The sequence below is a fragment of the Bison bison genome, unplaced genomic scaffold, assembly GCF_000754665.1.
Source record: "Bison bison bison isolate TAMUID 2011002044 unplaced genomic scaffold, Bison_UMD1.0 scf7180017864473, whole genome shotgun sequence".
Taxonomy (NCBI): domain Eukaryota; kingdom Metazoa; phylum Chordata; class Mammalia; order Artiodactyla; family Bovidae; genus Bison; species Bison bison.
This window is the reverse complement of record NW_011495034.1, coordinates 12,410,037-12,436,749: the sequence shown is the minus strand read 5'-3', so window position 1 is coordinate 12,436,749 and position 26,713 is coordinate 12,410,037. Positions and strand designations below refer to the sequence as shown.

The 26,713-nt window shown below is 42.1% G+C and overlaps 1 protein-coding gene across 1 annotated transcript in view; it reads left to right on the top strand.

The window, feature by feature from the left end:
• Positions 1 to 26,713, top strand: part of SLC35F1 (solute carrier family 35, member F1) — a 167,707-nt gene that overhangs the window by 99,715 nt on the left and 41,279 nt on the right. Inside the window, exons 3-5 of the mRNA XM_010861806.1 lie at positions 11,407 to 11,566; positions 19,183 to 19,339; positions 21,521 to 21,573. Coding sequence (XP_010860108.1) covers positions 11,407 to 11,566; positions 19,183 to 19,339; positions 21,521 to 21,573 — 370 coding nt within the window. The remainder of the gene's footprint in view (positions 1 to 11,406; positions 11,567 to 19,182; positions 19,340 to 21,520; positions 21,574 to 26,713) is intronic.

Genomic DNA, 26,713 nt, shown 5'->3' with positions numbered 1-26,713 from the left:
GCCAGAACAAATAGGTGAAATCTTGCAGGGTAAATGTAGAGAGTTGAGATGAGACACTATGACAAAGTCCTGAGAAGATAGCATTTGAGAAGGTAAGAGTAGATCTAGGGGCCCACAGACCAGGAACACAGGAACCATGAGAGAAGAAATGGGAGGCAGAGGCAGGCGTGGCAGGTAAGAGCCAGCAGAAGGAGAGAACATCAGATGCTGCACTGGGTAAGGGAAGGACTGCGATGTCTCTGCCTGGTTCAGAAACAGGGGCTGTGTTTTTGAGCAATTTTGATGGTGTTTGGGCAACAGAACCCAGACTGCCTTGAGTTGAGAGGTTGAATGGATATCAAAGAGATGGAGACCGTGGCTGAATGCAACTCTTCTCAAGTAGTTTGGCAGGAAAGGAAGTCAGAGTTGGGTGAGAACCAGAGAGTACCTAGAAAATGGAAATGGGAGAGCTAAGGACTGAACCTCAAACACACCAACTATAAGGGACAGAAAGAATAAAATAAATCCACAAGAAGTCAGACGGAAGTGCCAGAGAGGGAGGAGGAAAAAGAAACAGGAAAGAGGGGGACTCAAGGGCACAGTAGTTAATAACGCCAAGTGCTGCAGAAAAGTTTAGTCCAAAGTGAACTTGCAGTCAAGCTTTGGTCATCACGGCAAAAGCCATTGTCGATATCGATGCAGCTTGAGGAATGGATGGGGCCCAGATACAAGAAACAGACTGTAGATTAATTTTTCAGGAAGCCTGGCTGTGAAGAGGGAAAGATAAAAAGCTGCGGAGCAATTGGGCATTGAGGGTGAGACTGGGCGTGTCTATATGGTGAAGGAAAACAGGCAGCAGCGAGAGCAGGGTGGGGACCCAAGAGGAGTGCAGGGAGGGAAGGTCCTAAGGGACAGAGGGCAGAATCTCCTTCAGTGCCAGGAAGTCCTTAAGGGAAGACACTGGCCATGAACCGGAGGAGAGACCTGTGTGTCTATCGACATTTGTCTACTTGAATCTCCATATAGAGTGTTTGGGTCATGCCCAGCACCTGTAGCAATGCTGAGCATGCAGTAAGCAGTAAATAAATACCTGCTGACTGTAGCCCACCAGGTTCCTCTGGTGGAATTCTCCAGGGGGATCCCATCTCCAGGGGGATCTTCCCAACCGAGGGATGAAACCTGAGTCTCCTGCATTGCAGGCACCTTCTTTACCATCTGAGCCACCAAGGAAGCCCAGTGACAAGTATAAGGTAACATTCACATTTTTTTTTAAATAAAACCTGGAATAGTTGAGTTAGACCTAGAGATAGATCCCCAAAGGTACACGATTCTTTCCTCTAGCTTTTGAAATTGTTTCTCCCTGCTGTTTTAATGCTGGGAAGAATCACGAGTAATGCAAAATTAATGGGAAATTAATATTTTATCAGAAAACGTTCATTTCCTTCAATATGTGCTTTGAAATGTGTACTTTCTTTAATGTTATTGTTCATGTTCTTATGTTCATGAATTCCATAAATAAGAAATACGAGTTCATAGTGCTTGAATGACTTAAGGCAAGCACTTCTCCAAAGCACTCAAGGTAGCTACACAGTATCAGAAACCCATCACTAAAAAGAAACAGTTCTGATTCTCATACACTTTTCTTATACCGTTCACCTTCTTTCGTATGAGAAATGCAGACAACTAGTGATTATTTTTTCAGTACTCTAGGAGTCTGCCTCTCTCCTAGAGGGCTCTCGACATAAGAGAGAACGTACAAACCTGCTCCATTGAGTTGAGGCTGAGCCAGCCTAGACTGTTGTTATAAGAACTGGATCTTATGTACTTTCTACTTCACCTAGAGGGCTTCCCTGGTGGCTCAGATGGTTAAAAAATCTGCTTGCAATGCAGGAGACCTGGGTTTGATCCCTGGAGGAGGGCATGGCAACCCACTCCAGTATTCTTGCCTGAATAATCTCCATAGACAGAGTTCATGGGGTCACCAAGAGTCGGACACAACTGAGCGACTAAGCACAGCACGGCACCTAGACCTTGCCTGCTTAAGCTCAGTCTGTGTGAGAAGGGCAGACCTGGGACCACACACTGGCTCTGACTCTGTTATGGGGCTTCAAGTAAGTTACCTGTTATCTTTAGCACTGTTTCCTCATCTGTAAAATGGGGGGAAAGAACTGGCCTTGCACCTATGGTATATGATAGGCATTCAGGAAATGTTAATTTCTTGCTTTCTGCTTTTAGAATCCAGTTTGACACTCAGAGCTTGTTTTTAAATCTGATTAAAGCTCTAGTGATGCTCACTTGTGGGAGTTTTTCCTGTGGGAAAGCTCCACTCTCACCCAAGAAAGATTTCCATGCAGCAGAGCTAGAGAGCACGTATCTTCCTAATTACCTGTATCTTTAGGTGCTTGTCCCAGATTTTTAGATGACCACAGAAGATACAGGCTTCCCTGGTGGCTCAGACAGTAAAGAATCTGCCTGCAATGCAGGAGACCCGGGTTTGATCCCTAGGTTGGGAAGACCCCCTGGAGATGGCTACCCAGTTCAGTGTTCTTGCCTAGAGAATTCCATGGACAGAGGAGCCTGACAGGCTACAGTCCATGGAGTCTCAAAGAATCACACTATGACTGAACACCTAAAGAGATGCTCCAGTGGTCACCTAGATTTTTAGTGCATGGTGGTATCTTTCTTTTGTCTTTAAGAGTTGAGGCCGTAAAAGTAAAATAAGATATTTTTAACAAGTAGGAAGTTCTGATGAATTACACAAAGAAACATAAAATTCACACATTGAAATCCTTATCAATAGAAACAAGAAAGATAGTTTAGTGAAAATCTCTTTCTAAATTCTGAAAATAGGACATTTGCTGGGAAATGACTGTCATATAGTCATCATAATGACACGTTTTATTAGTTCAGATCTCCTGGGCAACTTGATGGAAACATGGCTTCATCCATTATGGACATTTTAAGGCAGTAATACCTAAACTTTAAGTCCTAAGGTTTGGGGTTAGTGAGGGTCGAGATGTTATGAATACAACAGTCCTCGAAAGAAAAATATCTGGTGTGGGTGGAGGAGGTCAGGGTATCTACCAGAGAAGTCTGTTCCAGATGAAAAATACTGCTCCCTGGAACTGTATTTGAGTTTTCAAATGCTTCTGGCCTGGCTGCATGTCGAGGCCCCTGAATCAAATTGTTCTTGACTGCGTGTGAGTGTGCATTTCCCAAATTATATCCCGCTCTCTTCAGCTGGACTGTCAGCTAAAAGAGGACTTTTGTTGTGTCTGTTACTGAAGTTTGTCTTTTTTAAGATCCTTCCCTGTTAAGGATTCAGTTTTACTCACCGGAGATGAATTTATAATATACATCACTTTTAGAAACATGGGAGGATTGCCAATTAGGAGCAGAGGCAGGGAGAGAGGAAATGTTCTCTTTCCTGGAATCACCTACCAGTTGCCTCAGGTTTAGCCTCTGACAGCTGGGCCACGTGCAGAACGCTGAGCCCTGTGCGTAGCCGGAGGGGAGTGTTAATGAGGAACTGAAGGCGGGCGGAGGAGTCTCTTTTGGGTGGAGAGAATTAGAAAGAGGGATGAGGTCACCTCCTCATTATGCTCTCCTGGGATGGGAGCAGTTGGGTATTGGGGCATATTTGTATGACTTTTTGTTTTTTCAAACCGTTTGCTTCCTTAGAGAAAGACTGATCTGACTCTTGTAGATTGTTTACACTCTCATAACAGGTGTTGTTTTATGTATTTTGAAAGTACTATATGCACACGAGAGGAAATTTGGAAACCACAGAGAATTTGGGGGAGGGATGTATGAAGTCTCAGTGATCCTATTCAAAGATAGCCATTATTAACATTTTATTTGTATAGATTCTGATTTTCTTCTTCCAGAGATTTTCACGCCTAATACTATGATGTGTAGATTTTCAATCAAGAACTTTTATGTGAAGATAGATGTCACCCAAACCAAGTGGAGGTAGGGAAGGAACGTCGAGGGACTTTTCTCCTCTCCCTGTCATACCACCCAGGAGGCCAGGGAAGACATTCATTCCCTTCCGATGCTGGGACACTGGGAGGAGTCTCTTCCTCTCTGCCCATTCCTTCTTGCTCCAGCCAGACGGGAAATAGCTAATTCAGTATCCAGCGGGGGACTTTACCACTTGGTGGTGGTGGTATGCCTTCTCTCTCTCTCTGCTTTCTCTGCTAAGTCGCTTCAGACGTGCCTTAAACAAAAAGGAGGAAACAAGCTGTCTTCAAATTCTTTCATTTTTGCCTGCTTTATGGATCGGTAACAACTGTTCTTTGCTGGAAGGACCCCTGAGACAGGGTCCAAGACTTGAGGACCCTTTACTCCAGTATATCTGCCTAAGAAAGTTTGCATGCATGCTCAGTCGTGTCCGACTTTTTGCAACCCCAGTGGACTGTAACCCACCAGACTCCTCTGTACATGGGATTCTTCAGGCAAGAATACTAGAGTGGATTGGCATACCCTCCTCCAGGGGATCTTTCTGTCCCAAGGACTGAACCCAAGTCTCCTGTGTCTACTGCATTGGGGGTGGATTCTCTACCCACTGAGCCACGTGGGAAGCCCATAAGAAATTTTAAGCTAAATTAAAATTGGAGTGGGAGATAGGAGGCAACACTGCTTCTGTAATCCAAGTCTAAAGTTAATACAGTGTGGGGTCTCATCTCTACTTGGTTCCTTGCATCTCTTAGGTGAACTATGTGAAATTGTCAATATTGAAATTGTCATTTTTTTTACCTACAAAAATGACCGTTCCACATGGATCAAGCTATTATTTTCTGCCAGATAGAATCCAAAGGTGAGGAGACATGACCACAAGCATCCAATATTAAAGGAGAAAACAGTACATGGAGCAATTTAGACCCAAAATACAGCCTCTAAATACAGACATTTTATCAGAGTGAAAACATAATGCTATTGTCAGCTTTTCCGAAGGTATTTAAGGCTCATATTTTGATGATAAGTTACAAGCCATGCTGAGTTTTTACATCTATAAGTACAAACTGGGAATACCTATTTTTACTTTGCAAAGCAAATGAAATTCTTTCATCTTAGTTTGTATTTGTCTGCTAATTGTGGACAAGTAAGTAGCCACTTAAGTAGTAAGTAGTAAGTGGACAAGTAAGTACTTACTAATGGAAGGTTGTTGTTGAATCACGCGAAGACACCGGGATTCTTGACCCCGGGAGGAGAAGAATTCAATCCAGGGCCAGAGACGAGGCTTGATTGCTCAGAGCTTTTGTGTAATAAAGTTTTATTAAAGTATAAAGGAGATAGAGAAAGCTTCTGACATACGCATCAGAAGGGGGCAGAAAGAGTACCGGCTTGCTAGTGTTAGCAATGAAGTTATATACTCTCCAATGAATCCAAAGAATGTCTGGAGATTGTAAAGACCTCACCAGACCTACTCCCATAATTTACATTTTAAGAGAACAGAATTAGCCAGAAGGTGTAATCCAGAGACTGTCCTCAGGCAGGATACATCCTTGTTATATAATCCTAAGGAATGTAGAGAAAGAAAAAAAAGATTTGTCCTTTCTTCCTTCTTGAGAATTCCAGACCCCTCTCTCTTTGAGGACCTCTAGACTCCTTATCAACCTGCGTAGGAAATGACTCTCTCACTAAGTAGTAAGTAGTTACTAAGTAGTAAGTGGACAAGTAAGTAAAACAAATAAGGAGTCAATCCTAAAGGAAATCAGTCCTGAATATTCATTGGAAGGACTGAAGCTGAAGCTCCAATACTTTGGCCACCTGATGTGAAGAACTGACTCACTGGAAAAGACCCTGATGCTGGGAAAGACTGAAGGCAGGAGGAGAAGGGGACATCAGAGGATGAGATATATGGATGGCATCACCGACTTGATGGATATGAGTTTGAGCAAACTCTGGGTGTTGGTGATGGACACGGAAGCCTGGCGTGCTTCAGTCCATGGGGTCGCAAAGAGTCGGACACGACTGAGCAGCTGAACTGAACTGAACTGAACTGAAGTCGCTCAGTCATGTCTGACTCTTTTTGACCCCATGGACTATAGCCTACCAGGTTCCTCCATTCATGGGATTTTCCAGGCAAGAATACTGTAGTGGGTTGCCATTTCCTTCTCCAGGAGATCTTCCTGACCCAGGGGTTGAACCCGGGTCTCCCACATTGTAGGCAGACGCTTTACCATCTGAGCCACAAGGGAAGCTCAAGTAGCCACTAATTTCCTGGGGAAAAAAAGGCAATATGCATCCATAGTTTTTTAAAATGTATACTTTGTGTGTGTGTGTGTTAGTCACTCAGTCATGTCAGACTCTTTGTGATCCCATGGACTGTAGCCCACCAACCTCCTCTGTCCATGGAATTCTCCAGGCAAGAATACTAGAGTGGGTAGCCATTCCCTTCTCCAGGGGATCTTTCCAACCCAGGGTTCAAACACAAACCACCTATATTTTAGGCAGATTCTTTATCATCTGAGCCACAAGGAAAATTCAAACTTTAACTCTGTAGTTTCCAGCCAGGAATCTATCCTAAGGAAATATTTAAGACTACCAAGCTCAAAATAAAAATAATCCGGGTATTATCGTAATAACTTCAGAGAATTTGTTTCAGCCACTAAGCATGGTGTGCCTCAGTACCTCATCAATGGAATCAGATAACTTGGGGTTGTAGACCTCACTGGCAGGTATCACTTAAGGATTACTGACATAGAAGAGCAAAACTAGCTTGTATCTTTAGAGGGGAATGATACTATATAAATCTAAGAGGTAATGAACTTCTCTTTCTAAAGTTCTTCACATTCTTTGAGATTTTTCAGAGTTGTAAGACGGTTATGAAATAGTATTCATTTGTTTATTTTTTGGTATTGATATTTTATAATTTCCATTTGGATGTAGAAATGTATGCAAAGAAAGGTAAATCTACGAGGTTTTCGCTTCTTTTTCTGCTTTAGCAGTCCCAGTTGTGAGCATATGTTACAATGCTGCTCTCTATTATTACTCTAACAACCACTTTGCTAAGGAGTTAAGCTACCAGAAATCTATTGGAAAATTATTTTGTCAGTATGTTTTATGTGATAAAGCCACAGGGGAAAAGTTGGAGACAAAAATCGGTAAAAAAATAATAGCCTGTTTACTAACAGCAACTCCCAAATGTATCTTTTTCTCTCTTTCTAGTTACAAATAACAGTGGTGTGATCTCCCACCTGTAGCAATTTATGTCACTGACTTTCATTAAAATATGGTTTAAAAAAATCAGGACAGGATTGTCTCTGGTATCAGCCGTTTGAGTGACCTGGAGCACGTCACTTCACTTGTTGAAACTTCTGAATCTTGTTTTTAAATAAAGGATTCTGTGATTCTAAACTGGGGAGATACTGCCTCCGAGGGGCGCTTGTAAATGTGTGCTGTGTGCTAAGTCACTTCAGTCATGTCCAGCTCTTTGTGACCCTATGGATTGTAGCCCTCCAGGCTCCTCTGTCCATGGGATTCTCCAGGAAGAACACTGGAGTGGGTTGCCATGTGTCAACTCTGCCACCCAGAGATCAAACTTGCTTCTCTTATGTCTCCTACATTGGCAGGTGGGTTCTTTACCACTGGTGCCACCTGTATAGGAACATTTTTTTTTTTAGGAGCACTTATTTTTAGTGGTCTCCACTTTTCCATGATCATCAAGATGGCAGAGCAGAAGGACCTGTGATCATCTCCTGCAAGAATACCGAAATTGCAACTAGCTGCTCAACATTTCTGCCATAATGATACCACCCCTATGAAAGAAAGTGAAGAGGAATTAAAGAGCCTCTTGATGAAGGTGAACGAGGAGAGTGAAAAAGCTGGCTTAAAACTCATTCAGAAAACTAAGAATCATTCAGAAAACTGAATCATTCAACATTCAGAAAACTAAGATCATGGCATCTGGTCCCATCACTTCATGGCACATAGATGGGAAAACAATGGAAACAATGACATATTTTATTTTCTTGGGCTCCAAAATAACTGTGGACAGTGACTGAAGCCATCAAATTGAAAGACCCTTGCTCCTTGGAAGAAAAGCAATGACAAACCTAAACAGCATATCACAAAGCAGAGACACTACTTTACCTACAAAGGTTCATATAGTAAAAGCTGTGGTTTTTCCAGTAGTCATGTATGGATCTGAGAGCTGGACAATAAAAAAGGCTAAGTGCCAAAGAATTGATGTTTTCAAACTGTGGTGTTGGAGAAGACTGTTGAGAGTCTCTTGAACTACAGGAGATCAAACCAGTCCATCCTAAAGGAAATCAACCCCGAATATTCATTGGAAGGACTGATGCTGAAGCTGAAGCTCCAATACTTTGGCCACCTGATGTGAAGAGCTGACTCATTGGAAAAGACCCTGATGCTGGGAAGGATTGAAGGCAGAAGGAGAAGGAGACGACAGAGGATAAGATGGTTGGGTGGCATCACTGACTCAATGAGCATGAGTTTGAGCAAACTCTGAGAGATGAAGGACAGGGAAGAATGGACTCCAGTCCATGGGGTCACAAAGAGTTGGATAAGACTGAGAGACTGAACAACAACATTTTTAGTGACCAGAGCCCAGGGATGCTAAATGCCCTGCAGAGAGCATGGGGCTGTCCTGCAAAACGAGGAACTGTCCTACTCCCAATGCCGGAAGCAGCCTGGGTTACCTCTAATGTTCCTTCTGACAGTCAGCGATACCAAATGCCTATCCATCCTTTGGTTCATTAGTCACCCATTATTGATCCCTACTGTATGCTAGGCACCAAGGTTCCCAGCTGAAATGTGCCAGAAACCCTGGCTTGTACTGTAGTATTCTTTCATCTTCTCTTCTTTCTAAAAGTCCTCCCTACCCATAGGACCAACTGACACTCATAGTACAGATTTTTTAGCTCAGCTCATTAAGGGAACAGATGCCAGGACTAATTGAGTGCTTTGGGATTTCTGATGACACTGAGAAGCAGAAAAGCTCACTTGAGCCCTCCTCAAAGACTGGATGGTGGCCTGGTTTGCTGTCCACCGTTCAAGCCTAGAAGCCTTCAGCTTCACCGGCTGAGGGCTTGCAGCCAGATAATGAAATCCCAGGTGTGGAGCATGCAGCTAGATATTTTAACTGTTGAGTCAATCATTTCTAATTTTTAAAGCAAAACACCAACTGTTTTATGCCCAGTGAAGGGTTTTCACTGGCAAACTCAAATTTCCTAACAAATGGTATTTGAGGCCAGTTGTAAAACTTGCCTTAAGAGCATTTTATCACATCAAGTAGTTATCATTAACTTGACAATTAACTGTGTAATGAGGGACCGTATGCTGGACTGCCAATCCTCCAGCTTTCATCCCTGTACTCATCCCCTCCCAGAGTTCTATGACCTCTGGACTCAGCCCCTAGTCCATCATGGTGCAGCTCAGTATTAACATTTCCCAGTAACCTCAGGGACAACTTACTCTTCTGACTGCTTTCTCCATTCTGCAGAGGAGATGACTGCAACACAGAGAAGCATGAGAGTCTGTCCAGGTCACAAAAAGCTTTATAGACAGTGAAGATCCCAAGAATTGTTTACAGTGCCAAAAAGCTATTCTGATGGTCAGGGGTGCTTAGGAAATATACAAACATTTTTCAGCCTTTAATGAATCTTGGAGACTGGATTTTGATGTTACTGATTATTAAAAATCCTTGTATGTATTTGTTCAGTAACTATTATTGGATGCATCTCATGAGCCCAGCAGAACTCTGGGTGCTAGAAATGTAGTCCTGCTCTCAGGGACCTCCAGACTAGTGGGGAAGTCAGACATTATGGCAATAATTCCATATTAATTGTGAATTATTATAATTGACACTCTAAAGGAGAGGTATAGAATGCAAGGTAATCATTGACTAGAACCTGACCTAGCCTAGGGACCCTAGGGGTTGTTTGAGGAGGCATTATATAGGTGTGGGCCTGAAGAAGGAGGCAGGTCTTCAAGAACTGGTTGAGCAATCCAGAAGGAAGGAAATGCATGAATGAAGACCCTGAGGCAGGAAGGAAGGGCTTGCTCCAGGTGGGAGAGGATGCTGGTCCAGTCTATGTGGCAGAAGTGATAAGAGTAGATTTGAGAGGTTGTTTAGAAGATGAGCTGGCAGAATTTGGCGATCCACAGGATGTAGACAGTAAGAGGGAAGGACTGTTGGTTTGTGATCCATAGGATGTAGACAGTAAAAGGGAAGGGGTATTAATGACCACTGCCCTGAATCTGGTTACTGGGTGGTAGGGTGACCTGTTTAGGATTCTAGCAGAGGAGCTATACTGGGCCCTGAGACCGGATCACCAGTTCCTCATTTTTTCTTGTTTAGTACATGGAGTCTGGAGTCCTGGGAGCCATCCACGAGTCTAATGGATGTGCCTCTCATGGAGTGTCCAGAGGTCATTGCATCTTACCAGAAGGTGGTCGAGACAACCAGTTCTGTGGAGTCCAGAGCATCGTGTTTGAAAGCAGGGCATAGACTGGAATTGGGGCCCTCAGAATTTATAAAATGGTTTCACATGGGTTATTTTCAAACTTCACAATGATCTTTAGAGATAGTCTTCATTTATACAAATAGGAAATTAAGGCTTCCTGAGTTTGTGGTTTGCCCAAGGTCATACTGCTCGAAGTAAGGATCTAGTACTCAAATTCAGGTCTTTTGGCTCCCAACACAGGGGTCTTCTCATTCCATCAGGTTCTCTTTCTACATGATCAGGGACAAACTCTCCACCATCTCTTAGGGCTTCCTTGTCAGATGGAATCTCACTATTTGTGCAAAATATATAAGAAATGCAATGAAAGATTTCTTAATACTCTGCTTTCTTTTCTCTCTCTCCTTTTTTACTTTTTTTTTTACAGTAGTTTTTAAGTATTTGTAAACTTTTGAGACTAATATTTGTATTTATATTTAGGTTTTTTTTCCTATAAAGAGTGACAGATTAAAACAGACTAAAGTAATTTTTATTGGTAGTGGGGAGAAAGCTCCGGGAGAAATGAAGTTCAACTTCTGTTTAGATCCTAATAGGTCATAGACTAGTATATGACCACTGCTCCTTCACCTCCCATTCCCACATCTGCTTCCAGAGTTCTGGGACCATCTAAAATGGCTCTGTCTATTCTCTCCACGTCTGAGTGTCTCCATGGAGTCAGCCTGGGTGCTAAGGAAGATGAAAGCTGAGCTGCCCTGACACCATGGGGGCAGGAGAATCTTCACCACCAGCCTGACTTATTGATTCACCTTCTCTGCTTTTCTTCAAGGCTTGGGTTTAAGTAAAGTTCATGTCATTTGTTTCAGAGTCTGTTTTAATTTCATCATTTCTGGGTCTTCCCAAAAACTCTGCCGAGAGAATCATTTTTCCCACAGTTTCCGTCGAATGGAAAGCTTCCCTCTGAACTCCCCGCTATTGTTTCCCTCCCTGCCTGCCGTAGCTCCTGGACTGCTTTGTGATCCCAGTGGTGATCTTGCTCTCCTGGTTCTTCCTGCTGATCCGGTACAAGGCTGTGCATTTCATCGGCATCGTTGTCTGCATCCTGGGGATGGGCTGCATGGCGGGCGCGGACGTGCTCGTGGGCAGGCACCAGGGAGCAGGTGAGTCTCCAGTCCGCCAGGTTACTTGCCTCTGTGGGTGAGCCCAAGGCAAGACACGGGCCGTTTGTGGCTCATGGTGCGAACCAGGAACCTGGGCGCCCTAGTGTCTGCGGCCTACTCATGTTTGTTCCCTTACACCCAGGAGAGTGGCACATAGAAGGTGCTTCAGATATGTTTCCTGAGTGAACAAAGGGAGCAAAACACAGCTTTCATGCCCATTCTACAGGAATTCAGAAACACGCAGACTGTGTTTAAAGCTGGGAGTCATGACCCATTTGGAGCATGTGCTGGAGGCTAAAGCTGCCTGCCCCAGACCAGCTGTTAGAGACAGTTTCAGTGGGTCAGGCCATTCCTGAGCCACCGGGACCATCCCCACCCCCTACCTGCCTATGCCTTCTCTCCCAAGTCAGAGAAAGATAGAGCTTTCAAATTACTGGGTGAAGCTAGTCATATAGGCCTACACGTGGTTACTTAAACTTTGAAGAGTAGATTAGGAATACTCGATATTTTTATGAGGGAGAGTCAAGTTCAGTCTCCTCATGCATCTTTTTTGTTGGTTTGTTTGTTTGAGGGGAGGGCTTTGGGCAGCAGTCCCTGGTGGCTCAGACAGTCAAGAACCTGCTTGCAATACAGGAGACCTGGGTTCGATCCCTGGGTTGGAAAGATCCCCTGGAGAAGGGCTACCCGCTCCAGTATCTTGCCTGGAGAATTCCATGGACATTCCTAGCGAGGTACTGTCCATGGACTCGCAAAGAGCTAGCACGACTAAGTGACTAACACTTTCACTTTCACAGGTAATTACCTTTTAGACCTACACGGTAAGCTTCAACATTTACTCATCAGAGTGCTATGCTCTTCTGGGGAACACTGATCCAGAATGCTTTCTAGAGGATCACTTTTAAAGCAGTGTAGTTCTTTAAAATATACCCCAATTCCTCAAGCTACAGAAAGTTTCAGAGGGCAGGAAAACAAAAACAAAAACAATTTTCTTTGTCAGCATCAGGAACAGGATAAAAAGTACAGCTCTGTCAGTTTGGAATTGCCTTTTCCTCAAGGGAATTAGGGATACAAAGTTAAAATTGGGGCATTTCTGAGACTAGGTCATAGGTAATACCTGAAATGAACATCATTTATGTTTTTAAGTTGCACCATAGAATTTTCTGGCTGAAAGGGACCTTGTCTGGCAGCCCTGTATTTAAGACACAAAAAATGCCAAGACACAGAGAAGCCAAACGAACTGCCCGAGGTCACACAGCTGAGGCTAGAAAAGGCTTCCTTCCCTCTCCTGCATTGCTAGAAGCTGAAAGTATAACAGCAAAAATTGCTGGGAGCTGAAGGTATAACACAGAGCAAAAGAGACAGTCTCTAGCCCTTCCAAATGCTGCTTACACAGCACCATCAGTCCCCACCACAACAGATGTGCTAAAAACACATGCACCAGCTCTTCCCAGATTCTGTTCTATGAAATAGTGTTCCATTGGATACTGATAAGTATTACATGAAAAGGCTAGTTTTTGCTCTATTCCCATCATGATCCCAGTGTAGATCATCTCTTTGAACCAATGAGACAGTATTTTTGTCTGATACAATGTGGCTGGTTGTCATAAAGTCCCAATTGAATTACCCTTTCTCAGCTTTGCTTGAACTGTGTAAGCACAGACTAAGCAGCAGGTGCTCTTCTTTATGAACATTTTGCTCTGCCGAGCCTCCCCATTCACCCTGGCCATCATTTTGCATCATAGTCAAGGAAGACAATTGTCATACTAAATCTAAGCGTTTACGCCCCAATGTTAAACTGACTTGATTTGATTTCATTAGGTTGTATTCACTAATCCTGTAAAAAAAAATTTTTTTTATTCAAGTGAAGTGTTAGGAAAGGAGTACTAGTACTATTTAAGAAAAATAAAGTAAGTCCATTTGGGAGTCTTTCTAAAGTGGTCATTTTTTAAAAGAATGAAATGCGCGAGAGCAGTGTTTTATCTTTCGGTGTGACTGTTTAAGGCCTATAGCTTCATTCCTGTTGTAACATATGAAGGCCCAGTTTTAACAGAATTGAATTTTATCACTGTTGAATACCATCCATGCTCACATAATGGTGCCCACGTATACGGCATGATGTTCTGAGGGCAGCCCAAATTTAGGATCCAAGGGCACATTTTATAAAACAATGATTGGACACATCTTATGTCTCTAAAAATATTAAATTAGGCAGTAACTTAAGCTATCATATGAAATATTCTGAAAAGAGAAAATAACACACTGGTTTTGAAGACAATATAAGCCTCATGTGCATCATTATCACAAATGTTCCATTGGTTACCCTAACTGTAAGAGTTGGTTAAATTGCATTAATTAGCCAGAGCCAGAACTTTTGTAAAATCCTTCAAGCACTCACCAGAACTTGAATCAGGCATTCAACTCGATATAACGTGTCATCACTCTATCAACAGCTTTTTGCAGAAAAAGAGGATGACTGACTTAGTCTTTTTTATATTGCTAGTCCATGGTTCTCCTTAGCTTGGGATTTTTAAAATTCTGTCCTCAAGGACATTTTTTTCTTGACTTGATCTGTTACCTCTTTATTTTATTTCTTAAACCTTCAATTTTGTATTGGAGTATAACCAATGAACAATGTTGTAGTAGTTTCTGGTGAACAGTGAAGGGACTCAGCCATACATATAACATATATCCACTCTCCCCCAAACGCCACTCCCACCAGGCTGACACATAACCCTGAGCAGAGGTCTATACAGTAGATCTGTCCTCAGGGACTCTTGATATTGGCCGTGGAGACTGCCTTGGAGCCTGCAGAATGATCTACAAAGTGGGACGGAAACAAAAACACATTCCAGTTTTATGTTTGTCTTGGGAACAACTGATCACCTACTACAGGTGCCCCCAGGCTGAACTCAAAAGGCGATGTCTTTTCCAAGTTTGTCCATGAACCTCAGGGGGCCTAGTATGTGCATTCATTCTTTGCCACCTTCCTCTAGCTCACAAGCCTCCTCTAACAGATCAGCTCTGCATTTACTGACACCTGTGGGAAAGACATGTGAGAAAGTGGCTCTTGAGAAAGTGATAGGTGTTGGAGGGTGTAAAAATGATTTAGTAATAAGGGCAAAGAGGTTTCTCCATGATATTTCTACTTTCCTTGGAAAATGTATGAATATATAATAAAAGGGGAGGTTAGAAAATAATAGATTTAAGATTAAAACTCAATTAAAATAGATCCTTGTCATAAAATGTATTTCTTACTCTTCAAAATATCTCCTTTCTATAACAATGCATTTATATTGTATCTTATAGTTCACTTATCAAAGATGTTAGATAACATAATGACACTTTTCTTTATTACCAGATATAACTTTATATTTATTTCAAAAGAGAGGAAATATTTTCAAGGAATTAGATAATTAATCTTAATTTTAGAAGATGATAGTTTTATTGATGCCAAGTACTTTCCTATGCATCATCTCATTTTATCCTCTTAATTAGGCAAAGAAAGTATTTTTATTCTCACTTTTGCAGTTGAAGAAATCATGACTCAGGGAAGATAAGAAACTTGTGTAAGGGCACACCACTACAAAATTGTGTCATAGGATGTGAAATCTTTCTGCTACACCACTTAATACTTATTTTTCCATAATTGTGACTCTTGTAAAAAATTGTTCAATTGTACTATTGTTCAATTGTAGTAAATTAGGATGAATGACTGTCCCAGGTTGTCCAGAATGGAGGTGTTTCCCAGATGTAGTACTTTCTGTGCTAAAGCCAAGTGAGTCTCAGAGAAACAAAGCAGTTGGTTCCATTTAAAACTCAAAAATGTTCAGTGAGATGGCTTCATTTTCCTAAATTTCATGAGTAGACTTACAACACTCTAGAAGACTATGTTGTTGTTGTCAGTCGCTGAGTCATGTCCAGCTGTTGGCCACGCCATGGACTGCAGCACGCCAGGCTCTTCTGTCCTCCACTATCTCCTAGAGTTTGCTCAGATTCATATCCATTGTGACAGTGATGCTATCTCTAATTCACCACTTATTCTTGAGCTAATGGTAAGTAGTGATTTTAAATAACATTCCCTCTTCTCTCTCTACTACACAGACACAAGTATCCCTCCAAAATTAGTGTTCCTAGTACTTAATGAAAACTTTAATAAGGAAAACCAATTCTTGCAAAGCAATTATGACTAGGTTGTTTAGAACTAAGAAGCAATCCAAAATGAGAAACAGCCGATCCAAACTGACAGGTGGTTATTCAAAGAGAATGATTGATTCACTCTTTTTAACCACCATTTAGTGAACACTTAATAAGTTCCAGATGATATACTAGGCATTTTACATTATTTTGCATTTTAAAGTCTTATTGACATTATTTTATAGTATCCTCACCATAACCTCATTTTCAAATAAGGAAACTCAAGTCAGAAAGACTCTATAGCTTGCCCATGTTCAACAAGTATTAAGTGAGAGAGAGGCAATTAGAATCCATGTCTACCTGAGCTGAAAGATGTCGCCACTCAACGTCTTTACCATGGGATGGAAAAATAAAGACCTTTTCTGTCAGCTCAACTCATTCGGGCATTTATTGAGAACTTACAATGCACCAGAATCTGTGCTAGGGACTACACAGAATATAAAACCAAGTAAGTCACGGTAGACCCTTCAACCATATTGTGGAAGAAAACAGGGAGAAGGGAAGACATGCAAGGTAACAAATAACAGATGTGAAGCAGAATGCAGTGAGGGCCACACACAGGTACAGTTCCGTTCAGTTCAGTCACTCAGTCGTGTCCGACTCTCTACGTCCCCGTGGACTGCAGTATGCCAGGCTTCCCTGTCCTTCATCAACTTGCAGAGCTTACTCAAACTCACACAGGTACAAGAGAGTGAAATCCAGAGGAGACAAAGAAGGCATGGGCTTGAATGGACTCCTCATAATTTCAAGTGTGTCCGTTTACCCCAAGTCTGCAAAACATTATCACTCATTGTGGTTTCACCCATAAATGACACATTTGCTCGATATAATTTTCCCTGTGAACATTCAGAAAAACTGACTCAACCATGTTAAATATCTATTGCGTTAATAGGGCATGTTATAATTTCCAGTTAACTACAAATTGTATTATATCAAACACTTCATTTATGATATGGTTAGATAAAATCATGTCCTGGTTAGTTCAATTATATTTAATCATCTAAAATTTCACACACGCTCTATGTGTAAGTATCTACTGTCAAATGATTTGAAAACTAATAAATACATTTACTGGTAAAATATTAATAGATAGTATTTAATCATTTTGTCCCCAATAACTTAGAAAATACTTCTGAACTTGCAGTTACACATCATTGTGTCATTATTAACAAAAATTATGACTGAAAAATTCAAAGTACTAGGGAGTAGATGCCACATAGTCAAAGGCTTAACAGAATAGACCATAATGAAACAAATGTGAAGTTTGAAAAAGACTGGTGGGACTATTCATGGAAACAGTGCAGCCTTATTTTAAGACTTTTAAAAGCTGGACTGATGTTTCTCTAATTTCTATTAAAATGTTGCATTATAATTCAACTTTCCTGAATCCATTCATATAAAATTAATTTCATTAACCAAGAATTCTACCGAGCAGCATTTCCACACTTCACTAATACAACAATAATTGAGATTCATAGTAATGGCCCCATGTCACCACAAGATTCTGAAATGACCTCTTCTTGAAAAGTGACTGAATCATGTTCATTATAATTTTATAATCTTAGTAATGTATGCTTTTTATTTTATCAGGTATTCCTCAAATGAACTCCTTAAAATTATGAGTTCTGTCATGATTTTCTAGTTGACACATAAAAGAGGGTTCAGGATGTGGAACACGTGTACACCCGTGGCAGATTCATGTTGATGTATGGCAAAACCAATACAATATTGGAAGTAATTAGCCTCCAATGAAAATAAATAAATGTATATTTAAAAAAGATTATTCAGTTTTGTAAGTTCATTTGTATCATTTATTTTTCGATTCCACATATAAAAGATGTCATATGATATTTCTCCTCTGTCTGACTTACTCCAGTCAGTAGACAGTCTCTAGGTCCATCAGTGTTTCTGCAAATGGCCTTATTTCATCCTTTTTAATGGCTGAGTAATATTCCATTGTGCGTATATGTGTGTGTGTATCATATCTATCTATCTACCATATCTATCACAACATTGTTAATCAGCTCTACCCTGATACAAAATGTTTTGGATGTTAAAAAAAATAAAAATTAAATTTAATAAAGAGATTAATCAGGTTACTCTGTAACAGCAACATTAATTTCCCCAGAAGTCACACCCAGGACACAGCCCTGAGGTTCCTTGGAACCTCATCACGTTCTTGGGTCATCTGCTCTCCAGGAGCCCAGTGAGGGCTACCACCCCTTGCTGATCCAGACTCTCAGCTCCATTCCCTTGAGAGTGACCCCAGCAAGCTCTCTAGCCTTTCAAGCTATCTTCTCTCTCTCTGATCCTTACTAGGAGTGGAACTTGTCTTAGAAAAAGTGACACTAATGGAGTAAATATCCCTGGAGGTGACCACAGAGGCATGAGATCTCTCCCCATACCCCACCCAGATTATTTTATGTGAAACCTCTTTGTGGAGCGTGGGCAGTACTCCCAACTATACAGAAATAATCTGGTTCTGTAGTTTTAGATTGGTTCCAGCTAAGCTCTAGGGTGAGTCTCTCCCTTAGAATCTCAGTAGACAGAGTCCCCTCCCCAGCTTGCACCTCTTCTGCCCCAGAACTTCACATCTACTGAGCGCCCATGAGCCAACTACATAGGTCAGAGTTGGGGACCACTTGGGTACAAGCTTACTATGAGGCCTCCGGTTGCTGATTCCCACTATCCTTCCCTGACTTCACACTTCCTGGAGTAGAAAGAGTTGGCCTAATTATAGGAAATAGTTGGGTACATAATTTATGAGAGATTGGACATAAACCAAAACTAGCCAAAATTGAATTTAGAACAAATAGACACTTTTTTGAAAGAAGAAAAATATTGATGTGATAATGAATTACATATATTTTCACTCTTCTGTTGCTTACTTTAGGAGAGTTGAAAATTTCAACCCATAGTCCATTTCAGACTATGAACTTTTCAACCCATGGACAGAAGACATGGGACTCTTCCGAGACAGTACAATCCAGAAGAAACTAGTCCCTCTCTTAGCTAGGGAAGACTTCTTATTGGGTAGACATAGCAACCTTTTTACATCACAACATATCTGAAGTACACATAAACAGACTTAATCTCAGCAGGCAAAATACAGAACTTCTATAAAAATGTCAGAATAGACTAATCATGTGTGTTAGTTCCTCAGTTGTGTCTGACTCTACGAGATGGCCGGTCTCCTCTGTCCATGAATTCTCCAGGCAAGAATATTGGAGTGGGTAGCTATTTCCTTCTCCAGGGGATCCTCCCAACCATGGGATCAAACCCAGGTCTCCCTCATTGCAGGCAGATTCTTTACAGTCTGAGCCACCAGGGAAGCCTCAGAATAAGCACAGGAAGTTGATTTTGCTGGGGCCAAATTCTTGTTAGAGTTTAATAAAGCTTTCCTTTTCTTTTTCTGTTCCTAGGGGAAAATAAGCTGGTGGGGGATCTCCTGGTCTTAGGAGGAGCCACACTGTATGGTATCTCTAACGTCTGGGAAGAATATATCATCCGAACTCTGAGCCGAGTGGAATTCCTGGGAATGATTGGACTCTTCGGGGCATTTTTCAGTGGAATTCAGTTGTGAGTAAAAAATAACAAGAAATTCAGGCAGTTGACACTCTTAGAGCTTATTTTTTAAATGTTTTTCACTTAGGTTATGGCTGCTCACTTTATTTTGTAAAAATCAGAGCTAGAAACCTGTCACCAACCTCCCATATGAAATCTGAAAACTCAGTATCTTTATTAATAAATTTCTTCCAAACTAAATGAATTTTTAGTGAATTTATGTAATGGACTTTAAAGATAATTTATAAGAAAGCATTAAAAGTACATTGATTCTCCAAAACCAGCCAATGAGGTTTTATTAATACTTAGAGGAATAGGAAAACCAAGTGTAAATGCCATGATTTGATGCACTTCCAAAAAAGGGCATTCTGTTTACTAGTGACAACTAGTATACTAGTCTTTTACTAGTAATCACAACTAGAAAACTTAGAGTTTAAATTTGTCCTTTTGTAATTTCTTTTATTGCTCATGGGTTTGCACAAGTGAACCACATTTCCAATTCATTTCTTAGGGAATTTCCTGGCAGTCCAATTGTTAGGACTTTTACTGCCATGGCCAGTGTTCAATCTCTGGTTAGGGAATTAAGATCCCTCAAGCCTCATGGCTCAGCCAAAAAAAAAAAACAGCAGCAACAACAAAAATTCATCTCTTAGAAACTAGAAACTTAGTGTTTCCATTTTCCTTAAATGGGTCAAGATAGAACACAGGCATTCACTAAGCATCAAAAAGTCAGAAACAACGAGCTTTCAGTAATTCTGGCCTTGGAGTATATGTCATCACTCACTAGGCTCAGAAGTTGCTATGGAATAAGTGTCAAGCAAAGCCTAATTTTTCATCAATAAAGGCCATGTATTTTAGCTTCACGTAAGAGATAAAGAAGCATAATATATCCTCCTGTCTAATTTCAGCAAATCCTATCTGCAACGCAAGTAATTCTGATTTTCACCACATCACTTTCTACAAGCAGGTTCTTTGTCATTGCGTCTGTGTCTGAAGTTATTTAAGGAGGCTCTTCTGGCATCGCTTTAAATCCGTTTTGCAAATAGGCTCTTTCCAAGAATTCTCCAAATTTTGGTGTCCTGAGATACAGGTGGGGGACTCCATAGCAAACAGGGCCAGGAGATGGGAAGACTCTCTAAGACAGATTTATTTGGGATTCATTTTGAAAACATGATGGCATTTTAAAGTTTCTAAATTTGGCACTTCAGCTTCATAAGAAGAAAAGAAATTGCTTAGTTCAACGGTTCGTAACCAACATTTTGTAGATGGATGGCTCATTTTATGGATTATTATTCTTGAATCCAAAAAAAAGTATCTTCGGAGATCTAGCACTCATCTGCTTCAGTTATAGACCGTTAGAACTGATGGAGCCCTTCAGAGACACTGCTGCCAAAATCATGGAAGAGGCGTCTGAGGGTGTTTGGCAAATGGGTTACGTTAAGGGAGCAATAAAACCAAAGTGACACAGGTGGGGGGGCCATCCACCTTTCCTGGTCCTCTTTGAGAACAGTGGTTCTCAGAGTGTAATTCTCTGGCCAGCAGTACTAGCACCACGTGGGAACTTGTCAGAAATGCACATCCAAGGGCCCTACTCTGATCTACTGAATCAGCCTCTGGAGGGTGGGGTCCAGGAAACTGTTTTTTTTATTTTTCAGGCATTTTTGGGGCTTATTATTTATTTTAATTTTGGCCTCATTGGGTCTTCCTTGTGGTGCACAGGCTCAGTTGCATGTGGGATCTTAATTCCCTGGCCAGGGATCAAACTTGCATCCCTTGCATTACAAGGCATATTCTTAACCACTGGACCCCCGGGGAAGTCCCCAGGAAACTTTTTTTAACACCCTCTCCAGGTGGTATTTTTGTACATTTAAGTTTGAGAAACACGGCCCTGGAGAGTGCTCAATCGGAAAACTGATTAAACCTGCAAGCCCAGAAATTTTCAAACCTCTCCATGAACTTTTGAGAAAGCTTCTGAGCGAGAAGTGAAAGCTAGGAGGCAGCCTGGCTGAGAAGGACGGTGGTGGGTCTGCAGGAACCAGTCTTGGGCTGAGCTACCTAATGAAACTAGCCTCTGTGTGATCCAAAGTTATTTTTAGAATTCAATTGATTGCTTCATGATTTGTATAAATCTGGTTAGTGAACAACGACAAAAGAAGGCCGTGTTGCTCATCAGCTCTGCTTTCTTTCAATCCACAGAGCGATAATGGAACACAAGGAGCTGTTGAAGGTGCCCTGGGACTGGCAAATAGGTAAGGGGTTTGCTCGCCTGAGATGCTGTTTTTAGTAAACCAGGAAAATAACCTTTGGAGAGTGACTGGGGTGGTGGCGAGGCACCGACCGGGAAAGGACTTAGACTGCAGGGGGACAAGAGAAAATGAAACCACCCTTGTCAATCTGGGGACTCTCACCCACTAGAGGAGACTGAACTGTATGATTCATTATGTTTCTTAATTGAGCCTCTGCCCATTATCATTGTCAAGATGCCATTAGTGTAGACACAGAAGTGTGTTTTTAGGTTAAAGACCAACCAGAAAGAAAAATGCCCGAGGTGCTGGTGAGACGCAAATGACAGCAATTTGCTCTAGCTGAGAAACACAAAACTGATGTGATCGTTAAAAAGTGACACTTTACTAAAGGGAAAAAGAACTGAACTTAACAAAAAGGCACAAAAGAAAACAATTCGATGGGCATTCTGAACCCATAAAAACCTTTTCAGAAGGGAGCAGTTTGCTCAGAAGACACGGTTAATTGATCTCCAAATGGACTCAGTGGAAAATAGTAGACATGCTTTGAGCTCCTTCAGTCATCCAGGGCAGCTATGTGCCACCTGTTTTGAAAGTCACTTTTTTCTTATAAAAGAAAATAAAATTAGGACAAAGAGTTAAGATCCTAGGTGATGCTCTGATAATGATCACTCAGCAAGCCTTGGAAGGGACTGACATTTCCCACCCTCAAATGCCAGGGAGGGAGCCCTGAAACCTCCCCTCAGTGTCTATAACAAGACACTTGGGTTCTAGCACTGAGCACAGAGGTTGGCTTATGGGGGTGCTTGGAAAATGCATGCCCGATGAATGCAAATGGGAAGTGAAAATACAGGTGGTTCGCCACTCCAAAGCAGACTGTTCAAGCCATCCCCAGCTTACATGGGTGTTCATAGAAATAACGGTGATGGTGGTGGTGGTGGTTTAGTTGCTAAGTCGTGTCTGACTCTTACGACCCCAGGGACTGTAGCCCGCCAGGCTCCTCTGTCCATGGGGATTCTCTAGGCAAGAATACTGGAGTGGGTTGCCATTTCCTTCTCCAGGGGATCTTCCCGACCCAGGAATACCAACTCAGGTCTCCTGCATTACAGGCAGATCCTTTACCAACTGAGCTACAAGGGAATGGCTCCCGTCAAATTCTGCTTTTCTGAACAAGGACAACAGAGACATAAAGCTCCCTGCACCATTTACCTGCCTCTGACCCTGAAGCGTCCAGGGTTGACTGGCTGCTGACAGATTCCCTCTGAAGACACAGCAGGCACTTCAGAACTATGCCCACTCCCCTGGGGTTCTCTCTAGTGACTTCAAGGGCTCCCCAGCCCTTGTGTCTGTCACAGTCTGGCCGTTTAATTTCTCTCGAGTTTTACTGTAAAATGACACAATTAAATGAAAGTCAATAAAGAGAAGGGATTGTAGGGAGGAGAGGAAAGTGGCTGAGAAGGGAAGCCAGCTGCAGGTTACAGCCTCATGGCCTCTGTGAGTCTCAGAGCCAGAATGTCAGCTGTGCTTGGTAACACTTCACATGCAGAGGTCCATGAGCATAAATTAATTTTATATTAATAGTAGTAGCACTAATAAAAAATAATTTGTCCTCCAATTATGCAGATGTCATGTGCATGTCCACCAAGCTCTGTTATAATTCAGTGTTAGTTAAATGTGTCATCAGAGCACACTGAGCTCTCGTATTGCCATGAAAATGTCAGTTCCCTGTGGTCCAAGATGATGAAGGGCTGTGTAAAAGGAACACATTATAAAGCCATTTGTTTAATTTTCCTGATTGGAAATGAGTCTCAAATGGTCTAGAAAAGGAACCAAATATCTTTTCTTTCTGAAGCGTGGATAAGGGTCATCTTTGTCCTCCTACCTCATCCCAACCTACTAAAAGTTTCTAGTGCTTAGCTCAGTTGTAGGCACATAAAATTTAATGAACAAGTGTTTTTTAAATGAGTGGATGAATGAATGGCAAGCCAAGGAGACGGGCTTGTCTTGCTGTCTCTCAGCTTACAAAAACGTAGACAAAAGGGAAAACAGTGGAAACAGGGCACGGGGCTTAGGCTTGGCTTTGACGTTTCTCTCTGGGAAACCAGGAGATGGCATAGCAGCTACTGCAACTCATGGGCCCTGGAGGCAGCGAAACACCCAAGGGGACGGACCTCCCATCAAGGCCTGCCCACGTGCCATAGGAAGTCACCCTAGAGTGCCAAGCTCTGATCAGTGTGCCTTAGTTGACAGACCAAGATCCAAGACTCTATCTCCAACCAGTGATCCCATCACAGTCTCTTGCACAGCTCCTATGGTTGCCATTTTACCAAAGTAAAAACATTTTTTGTTCTGTGGACCAAATGGGATAATAAACATGTTTTATATTTTCTGGATTCGGAAAGCACTTTTTAACAGCTCCTGATATTTTCTAATAACATTGACCAATTGCAAGATACAAAGAGTAATTAAAAGCAAGAAGATAACAGTCTTTGATGCTGTTTGGTTTTATTTCCTTATTTTACTCTACTGAACAGAAAGACTGGGGCTGGTTATGTAATTATGAAACTCAAGTGAAATGTAGGACCTTATAGAGCTAACATGGTCTCCAGTGCAGCAGACGCGTGCGAAATCTAATAATTAGCTTAAGCGTTCGCTTTACCCCTTTGCCATTGTGTTGAAGGACAAGTGTTAGCTGATGTGCAAATCCACTGTCAAAGGAAGGGAACGTGACAGGCAGGTCACCCAGTACCGATTTGTGGTGTGCTGGTGCTGGTGGTATTGGAGAAGGAAATGGCAACCCACTCCAGTGTTCTTGCCTGGAGAATCCCAGGGACGGGGGAGCCTGGTGGGCTGCCGTCTGTGGGGTCGCACAGAGTCGGACACGACTGAAGTCACTTAGCAGCAGCAGCAGCAGCAGCAGGTGCTGCTGGTGGTTTAGTTGCTAAGTCATGTCTGTCTCTTGCGACCCCATGGACTGTAGCCTGCCCGGCTCCTCTGTCCATGGGATTCTCCAGGCAAGAATACCGGAGAGGGTTGTCATTTCCTTCTCCAGGGGATCTTCCAGATCCAGGAATTGAACCTAGGTCTCCTGCACTGCAGGCAGATTCCTGCACTGCAGGCAGATTCCTGCATTGGGGGTTCACTTTTCTTGCCATGGGCAGAGATTACTTTGGTTTTGATTTTGTCCTGGAGGCCAGAACAAGAGATTTGACCTTTCCCTGAAGATGCAGTAATGGGACCACAAAGCAGAAAAAACCTTAAATATCATTAAGAATAGTATAGCCTTTCTTTTTGTTGATGCTGAACTGGAGGCTGGGGAACTAAGGCTGCTTCACTGGACTCATGGCTGCCTGTGAGGGGGCTAATTGCACCCTCTGAGCCAGCCCCCCAGCCTGGCACCTTAGTACATATGTCCTGATATCATCTTACCTCGCCTTTATTCTTAAGAATTAAAAATGATATTTTAAAAAAATCTAGTCAAAGGAAAGTAAAAGAATACCAGTGGGATCCCAAAGAAAATGATGAGATAAAATATATGCAGCAAACACAAACATATACTACATACGTGTGTATACAATATCCATTACAAATAAACATGTATATCCCATATCACATGATATATCATGCGTAACAATGCATTCTGTATATATCCCATATAAAATGAGATGCTCATTACAGTCAAATAGAATGCTTCATCCAAGTCCTATTTCTCTTCATAATAATTAAACAATATAGGTTAGTGGTATGCACTCAGAGTTTAAAGTCAGGCAGCCTGAGTGACCTGAAGGTGAGCTACTCGACCTCTATAAGCTTGTCTTTTGCCTACCTACTCACAGATTTGTTTCTTACCCTTACTCTGCTCTGCACTGCAGAGACTGACCGATGCAAACAGTGCCTCCCAGGCTGGCATGTTAATTGACTTCAGCTAGATTGGCCACTCGGAGAAGGCACTGGCACTCCACTCCAGTACTCTTGCTTGAAAATTCCCATGGATGGAGGAGCCTGGTGGGCTGCAGTCCGTGGGGTTGCGAAGAGTCAGACACGACTGAGCGACTTCCCTTTCACTTTTCCCTTTCATGCATTGGAGAAGGAAATGGCAACCCACTCCAGTGTTCTTGCATGGAGAATCCCAGGGACGGGGGAGCCTGGTGGGCTGCCGTCTATGGGGTTGCACAGAGTCGGACACGACTGAAGCCACTTAGCAGCAGCAGCAGCAGCAGATGGCCACTGGGGAGGCAGAAGAAGGAGACTGGAGGATGGGAGGAAGCAAGAGACCAGGATGTGTCTCCCTGTTTCAGGTCAAGTCTCTAGAAGTGGCCAAGTGTCCTCTGGTTACCTTTGCTGGGCCTCCCTGACTTCTGACCTCTGATAACATGGCCTCCTCCCTGGACCTCTCTGGCCCCAGGGATATGAATAATTTACTGTCTTTACTAACGTCTGGGTTGTCTTACCATCCATCTTTCCCCATTGCCCATTCAAACTCCTTTATAACTTGTACCCCATATTGTATTTCTTCTGTTGAACCTGCTGTGGAGTGTATCTTTATTAACCGATACACTCAATGAGCCTATTTCCTCATGTGTGTAAAGAGGATAACAATAGCAATGGTGTTACACTGTTGTGGAGATTAATGTCCATAAAGCACATGACACATAGCAAGTACTTAGTCTTAGCTGATGGTATTCTTCCCAGTTTCTCTAGCTTTAATCTTTTTAGCATATGAGGACAAGAGTTACCAAATCCTGTCTTTAGTGAGAGAGAAAACATTTCCAAAAAGAAACGATCATACATATACTTTGTCTGAAAATGTAGTTATTGTACCCACCCTGTGTTTATCAGTCAAAAGTAATTCAGTTTGTTTGATCATGTCGATCGAGTGCTTGAAAAATCCCATAAGGACAGCAAGTTGGGCCTTCAGATGCATCGCTAATGTCCATTAACTAGTTAATTTTTTATCTGAGAAGAAAAAAATCAGCAAATTGCAGCAACACAACATGCCCACTCTCAATCTTGTGCTCATTTGGCTGACTGGATAGCCACACACGGAAACGCTGGTTGACCCAGCAAAGTGATTAAATGTGATGGTGTTTGTATTTTAGTCCCATCCCCCTAAATTTAATTTCTGCATTTTTAAAGAATAAGTTTA